This window comes from Megalops cyprinoides, chromosome 11 (assembly GCF_013368585.1).
Source record: "Megalops cyprinoides isolate fMegCyp1 chromosome 11, fMegCyp1.pri, whole genome shotgun sequence".
NCBI lineage: Eukaryota > Metazoa > Chordata > Actinopteri > Elopiformes > Megalopidae > Megalops > Megalops cyprinoides.
Window position 1 is genome coordinate 37091406 of NC_050593.1, and position 12898 is coordinate 37104303.

Genomic DNA, 12898 nt, shown 5'->3' on the forward strand with positions numbered 1-12898 from the left:
CTATATATAAATGCATTGTCTTATGTGGATACACACACATTCAGTACCCAATACCCTTGTTTACAAACAACACTGCCATCATTCCCTGACTCTATATCAGTTCATATGCACAGTATTATTCTAATCCATAACATATAATGTACAATACCAACTTCAAACAATGCACTAACAGAGCTAGAATTTCCCATGTTAGCTATAATAGATCCGTTCAGTACACTTACTTCAAACACTCAGGGATAAAGGCAGAAATAAATAACTGTTTTTACAGTGTGTGTAAGCAGTGCTTCTTCCATAGTATGTAATTTAAATTTACCATGCGTGCCTCCTACAAAGCAAAGGAAGATACTGAGCTCAGAGATTTTATCCCCCAACACTGCTGCCTCCCACAGAAACACAGGACCTGTTTCTGCCTGTTACCAAATTCCACAGTTCTTCCAGAGATATAGGGCTAGCTGGGATTAGGGCACTGGATCATTTCATGCATACTTAAAAGTGGCTCAAAACTGTCCTGTTTTCTCTGTGAAGTTTTGGTTCAGTAAAAATTCAAAGCTCCAGAGGAGCAAAAAAAAAAAAACATGCAGGGTACACCGTGATGAGTAAATTATGTTGGTCAAGCACTTGAAAGATACTCTGTTACAGGATCACATCCATTCCTGACAATTAGATTCCTACAAGCAGTTGATTCTTACAAGCAGAATTTCAATTGAATGAATAAATTGATGTTTATGTTTTAAATAATGTTTTCTCTTGTGTTATTAATATTTTTAGATAAATCCTTCAAATATTTAACAAAATACGTTTGAATTGTTCTCTTTGTGTCTTTATTTGGTTGGTTGGTTTTAAGAAGATGAACACAGGCAGAGAGCGCTCTCTTTTTCCTGCCATGTTAACTGAAACCTAGCCACGTAGCTAAACGGCACAAATTTTCTCAAAATATTTAATGTGCTAAATGCTATTCACTGCATTCAGATTTTAATTACTTTTTCACTTATGCACCGTTCCACTTCAAGACATACATGAAATGCGCTGCACTACTTATTTTAACCAGCAGGGTGCACTGTGAGTTTATAGCGGTCAAACTGAGGCTCTGCTCAATCCTTTTTCCCGTTTCAGCGAACGTACCAAAGATGGCAGACATGGTGGCGTTCTCCTTAGGAAAGGATTCAGCTTTAAGAGACAGTAACCAGACCTAAAATATGTCTATGCCACAGAGGAGGATTGTAGTGTATCCTTCCTATAGTGGCAATCCGTATATTTGTTGAAATATCGTAGCGTAAAGAAAAGTTTCAAACTACCAAAATTGTCTTTGATGCTGGAGCAACGACTTAACCTGCATTGCGTAATAAAGTGATATCTTTGTTCCATCACACCGCTGTGTCACAGATAAACTCAAGTCTGATCAATATCAAAAAAGAAAGAAAGAAAGAAAACCTCGGCGTACGTGGACGACGGCATGTTGTAAAAGAAAAGGGTAGCTAAATTTGCCTACAAAGCTGGGCAGAAAGACAAATCACAACTGTTTTAAAATTTGTTCATGCCTGGCACTCGTGTCCAGCTCTGTTTTAGCGATCTGCTTCCCCTAAGCATAAGTACAAAATAATAATACTGAAAAGGGCAAACCAACTACCTATATTATGTACGCATACAGCATGTCCATCCAGAGATATATTGGCAATAAATGTACGTCTTGTGACGTTATTTATAGAAGGGAAAGTACTGAAAACGTTTCCGTTTAGTATTTTTAAAGAAAACAAATCGTGTGATACCGAATTATAGCTTTACAATACAATACTTTTCTGCGACTGCAGCGAGAATGAGCCTGCTGGTTGCGTGGCAGCCGTAGTTTTTACCGCAGGAAAATACAGGTTTAGTTCTAAGGCAAAATATTCCGTGTCATACGGTTAAATTAAGTGCAGTAATCCCTGCCGATCAGATGAGGCTGTAATAAGACTCGGACGGTTCCAGGCTAAACCTCATTCATTCCTGCCGGTCAGGTGGCGTTGTAATCTGACTCAGACTCTCTCCGCCTAGATTGCTCACACCCTCCTGCGGTCCGCACACGCCCAGGCGGAAGAGCCGGCAGACGGAAGGAAGGAAGGGCTTTCCGGGGGAGAAAACCTGCTTGCTAGCGAAACTGCAAGATTAAAACAAAGGATATATCTAGCTAGCTAAAATAAAAAAAAAAGTTGGGCTTTAAAAATTACAGTCCGCTGGTATTACCGTCGCCATGATTCTGTTGGAGATAAACAACCGGATCATCGAGGAGACGCTGACGCTTAAATTTGACAGTGCATCCAACGGGTGAGACGGTTTTATTCCTGTTCAGCGTTAAGCAGTGATGGATGTATGCCATAAAATGATTTGATGTAATAAAATCTGCAGTGCATGGGCTTTTGACTCAAATTAACCAGCCTCTTAGCTGGAAAGGTGTCGGAAATGAAGGAGGCCGCATCGATTTGTATTTGCCCGGCCTGCAAGCCAGCGCCATGGGGTGTGTCTCTGGTGCGGTTCCGCTAATGTTAGCTCTTTAGCTGCTAGCTAAGCAGAATGGAAATTATTATAGCTGATGACAGCAGTGTACTTCGGTAGCCGACGATCAGAGATCGCCAGTTTCTCTCCCTAAATATAATGACCGTGTAACATCACTGTCGGGCTAAGTTATCTTTGCAGTGTAGCTGCAGTTAGCTAGCTAGCTTCCCAGCTGGCTGCATTTGCTGGTCTGTGCTTCCGCATTTCATAATCCTGCATGATATGAATGAATCGTCGGCTTGACAACGTGCATGCATGCATGAAAACGTCCGCTTATTTAAAGCCGTTTGATTAATGATGTTACAGGTAGAGAAACAGTGTTCGCCCGCCTTCCCTGTCATTTGCAGTTTGTTAGTTTTCCTTTCCATTTCCGCATTCCGGAGCGCGCTGTGTCAGGTTTGGGTACGGGGCAGAATCTCAGCATTTTAGCTGAAACTTTTCTGCAAAGGAAATAAAAAAAAAACTCGTTACTCAACTAGTTGTACAGAAATGAGCTCAACTAGGTACATGCGTTTGTGCTCATGGCCTTAGCTGCTGCCCCTGGAGGTAAATGTTTTACTGTAATGTTAGTCATTAATCAGTGGTTTCGTTTTGCGGGGGGACGGTGTTTCTGCTGACCACACCTGCGTGCCTCCATTTCAGTTCCCCACTCAGAAAAGCTCTTAGTAGCGAAAATAATATCACACTGAAGACTACGAGCTGTCACACTTCCTTTTTTGGCTTGGATATTGGCAGTAGGTTTGACTGGCTACCTCCCAGGTTCAAGTTGTGATTTGATAAAAACACAACCACATGTAACGTTGCCAGTCGAAAAGTATGAAAAAAGGAATTGTCTTCCAAAATTGGTGTCAGTATTGGTGGGAAAGAGCTGTTTGTTTACACCGTGAAAAGTGAAAATTTCCCCAAATAATGGAGAGGTTTTGTTCAGTTTGTCCAAAAAGGTGTAGATGATGTTTTCAGCTCTCCCCCCAAAGTAGTTTTACTGGATTGTTAATGTCAAACAGTAGCTCATTTCATTAAATGCACTATTTGTGTATTTATTGCAACTATGAAGTCCAAAGCAATGATATTGCAAATATCTACAGTGAGTCATTGACTGCATACATGAATTTGCCCAAAGGTATATTGTTTCTCCTAACTGAAAATCTTTTCAGATCAAGCACTCATCCTCTGGTATTTTGGAAACATGTAGTTTCGGTGTTTGATTGTGGTCCAGGAACATATCATGTATCAGCTGGTCAAACCGGTATGCTGAGCTGACCACCCTGCACTTCCAGAATACTGCTAACTGAACGTCTCTGGAGCTGGCTGTTCAGAGGTCGAACCAAACCTGTGATGGCAGTGTCATCTTTTTTTTTAAAAAAAGAAAAGACCTAAAATATTCTTTACATTTGTTTTCAGGAACAAGCCCGAAGCAGTAGAAGTCACATTTGCAGGTAACATTAAATGCATTTAACACAGCTCGTTCGCAGTTTGGTTTCCTCATGACAAACGTAAGAATAGACTGGGGCTAACTGTCAAGTGCCAGTATGTCTTAGCTCAGGTATGGATTCTTTTTATTTTTAGCCTTGATTTTTAATTGATTAAATGTAGTTATTACAGTATTAGGACAGTAAGTTGCTTCTGAGTTGCCCCTGAAAGTGTCTGCCAGATGACTAAATGTAAATATTGAACATCTGGATTACCAGGTATGTGGTTGTTCATTGAAACACCAAAACCTGCAGATTTGTGGCCTTTCAGGCCTGGAACGACCTGTTTCTGGACTAGAACTTTACTCATCTTTACTCTTTGCTTCACTGTGTTTGGTATGGGCAGAACTGATTGAGCCTTGACTCAAGAAGCATTAAGTTTAACCTACTGGGATATATATTTTTAATACAATAAAGTAGGACAATTTTAAGTCCTCCACACTTAGTAAGGCCACGGGATGTTTCCACAGCAACCACACAGCCCTGTGTAAATCATGCACTCCGTTTGATTACAACATATAGAAATAACCCTGTTTTCTGTTTGGAGACCATGAAGACTGTCGCTAAAATCAATCTCTTGTGAAATGACTTTTCTCATGACGCAGATTTCGATGGCGTTCTCTATCACATTTCCAACCCGAATGGTGATAAGACCAAGGTGATGGTCAGCATCTCGCTTAAGTTCTACAAGGAGTTACAGGAGCATGGGGCGGATGAGGTAATGTTCACGTTTCACTTCTACTAAAGAAACTGTCCAGTGACTCACATTTCAATACATGAGACTCTGGACCCCCATTAAGATATAGAGTGAAGGTGGTCATTCGAATGGACAGTGTAATTGGAGGTCTGGGGGTTGTTCACATTAACAGCAAAGTTGAACAGTGTCTAAATGAACTTAACATGCCCTAGTGAAACAGTTTCCTTTTTAATTAGAGCCCTGTGTACAGGCTTCCCTCAGTAAACTGGGCAGTTTAATCTCCATGTAAGGAAGAAGGCAGCCGTGGCTGCAGAGTGAAACAGGAAGTGGACGTCTGTCTCATGTCTCGTGGAGGAAGTTATAGGCCTCAGAAATAGCCGCAGTGTGCTGATGTCGGGCGGATGCCGTGGGGTGTGTAAACTTAGCTCTCAGCTGTGAACCGCGGCTGTGTGACCCTGTTCATGAACCTACCGTACATTCGGAATAATCCCCTCGCAGGTACACCTGTTTAGCACCTCCCCTCCAGCTGCCTCCTTAACCACAGAGACATGCAGATAGAAGCAGGGCTGCAGGTGCTTTGACAGAGAGTCAGACACATCTAAAATCAATGAGATAAACAGATTATAAAGAATGAGAATGTCACTCAATATTTGTATGCAGTATATTTTGATAATGCTACAGTATTTTAAACATTCATAACTTACTGTATTACATAAGTAAATAAAACCTAATGTTTTCCACTTCACACTATCTGTACTTTCCAGTCTAGCCTTAATACACACACCTATTCTTTTTTTAGTTCTACTTTATTTTCACTTCTCTGCTAATAGCAGAACTATTTTTCCTTTATGTTGCTGCATGGTGTGAATGGTTTGACTTTGTCTTTCAGCTGTTGAAGAGGGTGTATGGAAGCTACCTGGTGTCGCCAGAGGATGGTACGAGATTCACGTAAAAATTATACCCACATTCTCAGATTGTATTTTATTTATCAATGAAGTAATTTATTGATAATGTGTGATTCCTCCACTGCTGGGGTGGTTCCTAATGACTGTCCCTTATCCCTGGCCTGCAGGGTACAATGTGTCTCTGCTCTTTGACCTGGACGCTGTGCCGGCCAATAAGGATGAGGTCATCCACCAGGCCGGCATGCTGAAGAGGAATTGTTTCGCCTCAGTCTTTGAGAAGTACTTCAAGTTCCAGGAGGAGGGGCGTGAGGGGGAGAAGAGGGCGGTCATCCACTACAGAGACGACGAGACCATGTGGGTGACTGCTAGCTGCTAACTGTTAGCCCTGAAAGGCTCTGCACTGGCCTGTCGCATAACAAACACGCATATTACACAGTGATCATGGGGGCAGAAAGGCTGGATCAGGAAAGTGCTGTTTCAGGTTGTTGGTACAGTAAAGAATGTGTTTGTTAAGACACATTGTGTTCTATCTGTTTGGTTCTCCACAGGTATCTGGAGGCAAAGAAGGACCGGGTGACGGTGGTCTTCAGCACAGTGTTCAAAGACGATGATGACGTCATCATCGGGAAGGTGTTCATGCAGGTGAGCCTCGCACCTGCAGCCCGATGGGAACGTGCTCAGGCCCATCTGTGGTTGGCTGTTCCTGCTGTGGATGAAACGTGTCGGAGCAGAGCGGCAGCTGGCGCTCTGGGCAGCGGCTGTGCCACTGAGAAGGAAAAAGAGCTGACTGTCTCCTTCCTCCCCCCGTGTGTAGGAGTTTAAGGAGGGCCGTCGCGCCAGCCACACGGCCCCCCAGGTGCTGTTCAGTCACAGGGAGCCCCCCCTGGAGCTGAAGGACACAGACGCTGCCGTGGGAGACAACATTGGCTACATCACTTTCGGTCAGTCGGACTCCCGCGCCGCAGAAGGTTCCCCATACACCCTTTCCCAGATTTCTAACTGGATGTGAAGAGACAAAAGCCACCACTCTGCCAATATTTAGCCTGGTGTAAGGTTTCAGCATGTGCCAAAGCACACATTAGCATGTGGCCTTGTTCCTCAATGATATCTGAAAATACCCGTTTTAACAAAAGGCTGCAGAACTGAAAGCACACTTTTGGGCTAGTGGAGAAACGAAGCACAGGTTACTGATGTAGGACACTTAGACACTGAAGATATATCAGCCTGCTCTGTAGGCTCATGTTCATGGTCAGCCCCTACCCCCTGCTTCTTTGGTGCACAGTGTGTGTACTCCAGCTGTAAGCTCGCCCCTCCCCTTCCTCTGTCACCTGTGAGTGGTCCCTCCTGAGCTGTAACACTACACCGCACCGCGGAGGGCGGAGTCAGCTGCCACCGGCTGCGTTGTTACCGTTTGATCTGTGTCCCTCCCCTTATTTCAGCCGTTTACTCACGAGGGTGAATAAACAACGCGGCCCTTATTCATAAAAGCTGGTCTGACTGCCTCAGAGTGGAGCCTGCAGTTTGCTGGTCTGACTGCCTCAGAGTGGAGCCTGCAGTTTGCTGGCCTGACTGCTTCAGATTGGAGCCTGCAGTTTGCAGAAGTTAAAGGCAGTAACAGTTGGACACAGAAGAACCATCTGTGTTGTATCGCTCTAATTGTTATGTGTAATGTTTATATGAATATGCTGAGAGCCACTGTCACAGTCCCTGTGGTTGCACCTGTTTTACATCTGAGACACTCACCTCTGTATGAAATCTGTGTACTGCCTCTGACAGGAGAGAATCATAATTGCACATAATCATACATTGAGTTTGACATATTGACAGCAGTATTTACATATGTATTTATTTATTTAAAACTCTGTCAGGATGAACTTGCATTCAGGCACATTATTCAATATTGATTTGTACATTGCGTCTTTGCAAGTTTAAGATGGGTTGAATATTTTGATTTCCGTTGTGGTCCAAATTGTCCATATAGTGTAATGATATGAAAAGTATTGTGTATGTTTTAAAATGTGACAGTGACTCCTATATTAGACTCCCTCTCAGTGTAAAGGGGGAATCAGGTGACCACTTCTGCTTGTTCCTGCTCTGAAACGATCTTTCACTCTCCTGCAGTGCTGTTCCCTCGTCACACCAATGCGAACGCCAGAGACAACACCATCAATCTCATCCACACCTTCCGCGACTACCTGCACTACCACATAAAGTGCTCCAAGGTGAGATTGCACAGCACACTCCAGGAACATGGAACCTGCAGGGAAACAAACCCTTTTCCTGGGTTTATCCTGGCAGAGGCATCACACACTGGGAACTCTCCCAGAATACTCCAAACCTGGATGATTGATTTATATCACAAGTCATGACCTGCATTAGTCCCAGCATGTTCAAAATCACTTCTCCTTTTCTGTTGAGTTGCATGTGACATGAATACCCCAACTTGTTTTTAGGGTATGTAAAATAGCTGGAATTGTAACTTCAATAGACTGAAGTGCAGTAATTAACGTACTGTAATTCCCACCAATACAGCCAGGATTAGGAAACAAGTCCCAGGTGCATACGTAGATATGCCTGAACTGAAAAACTTTGTTCACTCATTGGTCACTCCCTCAGAGCAACGGCAGTAAATTCATTTGACCGCTAGATGGTAAAAAGGCAAGCATGTCTAGCAAATCAGTGGAATCCCCTAAACATTGCTTGTTCATTTCTTGTCCAGCTGTGTCATGCGATCTATCCCAGTAATCACATGGTAGAGTACTTGGCTTCACAGCAGGTCAGTTGTGTCCCAGTTCCCTGATTTATGGGCGTTTCTCCTCCTGTGACAGGCCTACATTCACACACGCATGAGAGCCAAGACCTCAGACTTCCTCAAGGTTCTGAACAGGGCCCGACCCGACGCCGAGAAGAAGGAGATGAAGACCATCTCGTAAGTTCAGTCCGCAGTGAGCGGCCACACGGTGTCTGTGCACGGGCTGTTGAGCTCAGGGCGAGAGAACTCTGAGGCTGAGGTCAGGCTGAGAGGAAGATCCTGTGTCAATGTGACAGTTACAGAGTGTTTACGTGGGGCGGGAAGCTCGAACCTGGGGAGAGACAGGTACAGCAGGACACACACTGTGCTGATGATGCTAGCTGACACACAGTGGGAGTGTGTGTGAATGCATACATGTCTGTCTCTGCGATGTGTGTTATTTTATGGTTATGTCCCAGTGGATCGTGATCGTGCTTCCGTAGGAGCTGATACTTGGTCATGACTTCCTTTAGCAACAGTTACTTAAGAATACAATGATGCAACACAATGTTGTCTAGACATGTTTTACCTCAATAATTAAAAGCTTAAAAAGACAAATAATATTGCATGATCATTAATTTCATAATCATTATGGCTAAAGTTCCAGCATATCTTTGCCAAGACTTGTTGTGCAATACACAGAAAACCGTGAATATTGTATCACAGATATACAGTCGTTTGTTGGTACAATGTTAAGTGTTCTTTGCAGAAAAATGCGTACTTCAAACAGCTCTTGAGCATCAATGAGACATTTTATTCTCCTTTTAAGCACCAATGAATGAACATGAACATTTTTGTGTTTCTGAGTAACGTTCTAGAGAAGTTTTCCATCTACCCACAAACCCGTGTTAATATTTACAGAGGGAGGTGTGGTATTGCCATAGGGGTTCTGCAGGTCTTTCGGTGTGTACACTGTAGTTACAGGAGGCCTACTGACACGGCCTGTTTCTTTTATACACATAAACCATCCTCAGTTCACATCCTGTTTATGGCCAAGCTCTTCATTGGTGTGTCTCTGCCTTCCTCTGCCCAAGCTAAAAGCCCTCAGTTTGTTTGCATCAGGGGACTCCCGCCGGCTTTGCAGGCTGATTTTGAGCGGCCAGAGAGGTGCGTTTGCATCACAGTGTCTGTCCTTGTGCTGGAAGGGTATCTGCAGCAACACTCACGGAATTTCCGTTTGAGTGGAGCAAGACTGACGAGAGTGCTGAAGGAGTCTGAGCGCACCCAACATTACACGCCTGAGCACACCCAACATTACACGCCTGAGCACACGCAGTTACACACCTGTTAACCTGCCGGTTTCCTGTACGGGTGCAGTGCCGCAGGACGTGGGGTGCGGTGCATACCGTGCTGGCCCCTCGCTGCAGACAGACTCAATCTCGCATTGTCCCAGGTTCATTCCGTTTCCCCCAGCGTGCGTGTGTGTGTGTGGGTGCATGCGTGTGTGTGGGTGGGTGTGCGTGTGAGAGTGTGTGTGCGTGCGAGTGTGAACTCATAGCCTGTCTTGATAAGGATTGACTCATCTTTGTGTTTTCAGGGGCAAGACGTTTTCCCGCTAAGAGGCTGGCCGTCCACACGGGGACGCACAGAGACACACAGCACTTCCCCCTACGCAAACGATTCGGGTGCCCTCATTGGCCAGCGCATCACATTCCTCACGGGAAGCTGTCATTTCAGGGGGGAGCTCAAGAGGGACAAACAAAAGTGTTGATTATTTTGCGTAGTTAGACGTCACCATGAGTAACATATCTATATATAAATGAAATTTTTTGATACAGCCTGATCTTTTATTCCATTTGGACATTTGGTACTTTTGCCTCGCAGCCTCTTTGCTGATACCCAGAAGTGTTTGATAGATGAATGCAGTGTACTGGTTCCCTTTCATATCTGTCGCCCTGGGTTGTCTGTACCATTTTGAAATCAAGTGTTGGTAAATAATAAACCAGTCTTCTAAAAACACCTGTCATGTTATATTGAATGATTGCTGAGAACAACATTGACATTATAGAGTTTATATTAGAACGCTGACCTGCCCACCAGCCAATAGTTAAATTGGATCTTAGTTTTTTATCAGGTTGGGGTAGAACAGGCTGCCCTTCAGGAATTGATCATGTGTGCGAGTTTTTAATTCAGCCCTAGAGGCAGCTGTGTTTTGTAGGTGTTATTCCTATGCCTTATCACTGAGACGTCAGTGGCACATCTGTTCTGATGGCTGTCAGCTCTGAGTGTAATAACTGCAGTTATTACACCCAGTCACTGCCACACAACCACCACCATGCTGAGTTTTTTTTTTAAAGAACCACGTTTGTGTGATTGCCCAGGCAAATGAGAGAACAGCAACTGCTGGATTGTAAACCACCATTTTATTGGCAAAGAGGTTAGAGACAGGGTGCATTTTCCTGAGTGACAGAGAGAGGAGGGGTAGGCGGGAGGAGTGTGGACGTCCGAGGGGAGAGGCTGCTCACTCGCTGAGCGCTTCATCATTCTGCTGTGGCTCTTCCTCTTCTGCGAGGCTCTGTGGAGCCTCCTCTTCCTTCTCCTCCTCCTCTTCCTTCTGCTCCTCCTCCTCCTCCTCCTTCTCCTGCTCCTGTTCGTCTTCCTTCTCCTCTTCCTGCTCCTCCTGTTTCTCCTGCTCCTCCTGCACCTCTGGCTGCTCTGCATCATTGGGAGGGGCCATCTGCACCTCCACCTTTGTCTGGGACACCACCTCTCCATCCACCACCTCCCGGTTGAGCACCATCACCTCCTTAGGCTTTTCTGGCTGTGGCACTAGGAGATGGAGAAAAGACCCAGGTTTTACGCCTGATCTTTTTTCAGTCCTGAATAAGGACTTAATCAGGTCAGCGGAAGCGTAACGGACGGTATACCGGGTGACCCGCAGTACTAGAACCGCGTCCACTGGTACACCGGCCTGTTTACGGCCATGTCTCTGTGTTGCTGGGTTAATGAGCTTCTGCGGACGCCATTTGGTGCCACCCACTTCCATTCATACCGATTACATTAGAGATACTCGCCTATTTTGAGACTTGTCAGACCTGAAACATTATAAATACTTTGTGGATGGACTTGACTTTCTATTAAAGTGTTTTCTGAATATTGTGTCAGACTCTCCTTAAATGAAAGGCTTGTGCTACACAGCAACACGTTTCTGAGGCCAGTACTGTGGTGACGGGGTTAGCAACACAGTCAGGCAGAAAGGGGCAGCAGACAGTGAATCAGAGGGACGGTGCAGGTTAGCTCCAGGGTTAAGGCTGTGTTAACAGACACATGCTGGATGCAGCTGCTATGGGGTCAGGTGGGTTAAGAGGTTATAGATGAAGCTCGCATGCTTCTAAAGACCGCAGTAACACAACTTACCTGCCTGCAAGGCCTGCTCTAAAGAAAATTCCACTCTGTGGGGGAAAAGACACAGGGAATTGGTGACAGTGATGCAGGTAACACCGGATGTGTGGCTCTGCTGTCTGTGCTCTCGCCACATGAAGTGCTTCCTTTCCAAAGACAGTTTGTGTCTGAATCCACGAACATTGGGCGTAATTCTTTCAGTATGGAAAATAGCAGTAATAAGGTTATATATCCTGGCTCTGTGATTCTCACTGAAACCAGCAGGTATTTAACAAACACATGTATATCCAGAGTGTGGACCCAGGCAACACAGCCACAGACTGCCAAGGGGAAGAGGAGCACCGGGAGCACAGTCACCTGTGTGTGACAGGTGAGGGGAGGTTGCAGGGGACGAGGGTGGTGCGGGAGTGTCTCACCTGTCGTCGTCGGGCCCGCCCTCCAGCAGGCTCTGGTAGGTGGCGATCTCGCTCTCCAGCTTCATCTTGATGTTGAAGAGCGACTGGTAGTCCTGGCCCTGGCGCTCCACCTGAGCGCGGACCTGGGCCAGCTCCGCCTCCAGGTCCAGCAGCCGCTGGTTGTGCTTGTTCATCTCGCCGGCGTAGCGGCCCTCCGTGTCATTCAGCGTGCCTTCCAGCGAGCTCTTCTGCAGGAAACACACGCAGGGGGAACTTTCACAGGGGTGCTGTGGGGGGTCTGTGTGTGTGTGTGTGTGTGTGTGAGTGTGTGTGTGTGTGTGTGTGTGTGTGAGTGTGTGTGAGTGTGTGTGACATATTTAACATTTTCATGCTGCCTTGTTCTTGAGAAAATATCTTCCCTGAACCGAGAGTATGGTCATGAAACACTTGAAACACATGAGTGGGTGCAACCTCACCAGGTTGCGCAGGGCCTCCAGGTCGATCTGGTGGGCCTGATGCTGTCGGTTCAGGCCGTACAGGTTGTTCTTCCCGGACTGCAGCTCCTCGCTGTTCTGAGAGGCCTCCGCAGACAGGCTGTCAAACTGTGACAGAGAGCGGGTGAGTGGGACTGTCTCCCTAAACGCAAAACCGCAGAAAGGGCCGTTGCCCGTGGCGACGCCCGGGCGGCGGCTCGCCCCGGAAGACCCCGCTCACCTTGCTCTGGTACCAGGCATCGGTGTCCTCACGGTTTTTCTGCGCGGTCTTCTCAT

At 45.7% G+C, this 12898-nt stretch overlaps 2 protein-coding genes across 2 annotated transcripts in view; one reads left to right on the forward strand and one right to left on the reverse strand.

Moving 5' to 3' along the window:
- Positions 1–1908: 1908 nt before the first annotated feature.
- arpc2 (actin related protein 2/3 complex, subunit 2) lies at positions 1909–10304 on the forward strand. Its single transcript, XM_036540263.1, has 10 exons — positions 1909–2301; positions 3931–3965; positions 4604–4716; positions 5585–5630; positions 5768–5954; positions 6149–6242; positions 6415–6541; positions 7722–7822; positions 8429–8529; positions 9929–10304. The coding sequence occupies exons 1-10, from the start codon at positions 2228–2230 to the stop codon at positions 9948–9950; spliced, it is 900 nt and encodes a 299-aa protein (XP_036396156.1). The 5' UTR covers positions 1909–2227; the 3' UTR covers positions 9951–10304.
- A 243-nt stretch (positions 10305–10547) lies between these two features.
- The window catches only part of LOC118785538 (keratin, type I cytoskeletal 18-like), a 4188-nt gene continuing 1837 nt past the window's right edge, over positions 10548–12898 (reverse strand). The window contains exons 4-8 of the mRNA XM_036540262.1: positions 12843–12898; positions 12605–12730; positions 12150–12376; positions 11749–11783; positions 10548–11160 (exon numbers count right to left, since the gene is read on the reverse strand). The exon at positions 12843–12898 is cut by the window's right edge and continues 109 nt beyond it. Coding sequence (XP_036396155.1) covers positions 10853–11160; positions 11749–11783; positions 12150–12376; positions 12605–12730; positions 12843–12898 — 752 coding nt within the window. The 3' untranslated portion in view covers positions 10548–10852. The remainder of the gene's footprint in view (positions 11161–11748; positions 11784–12149; positions 12377–12604; positions 12731–12842) is intronic.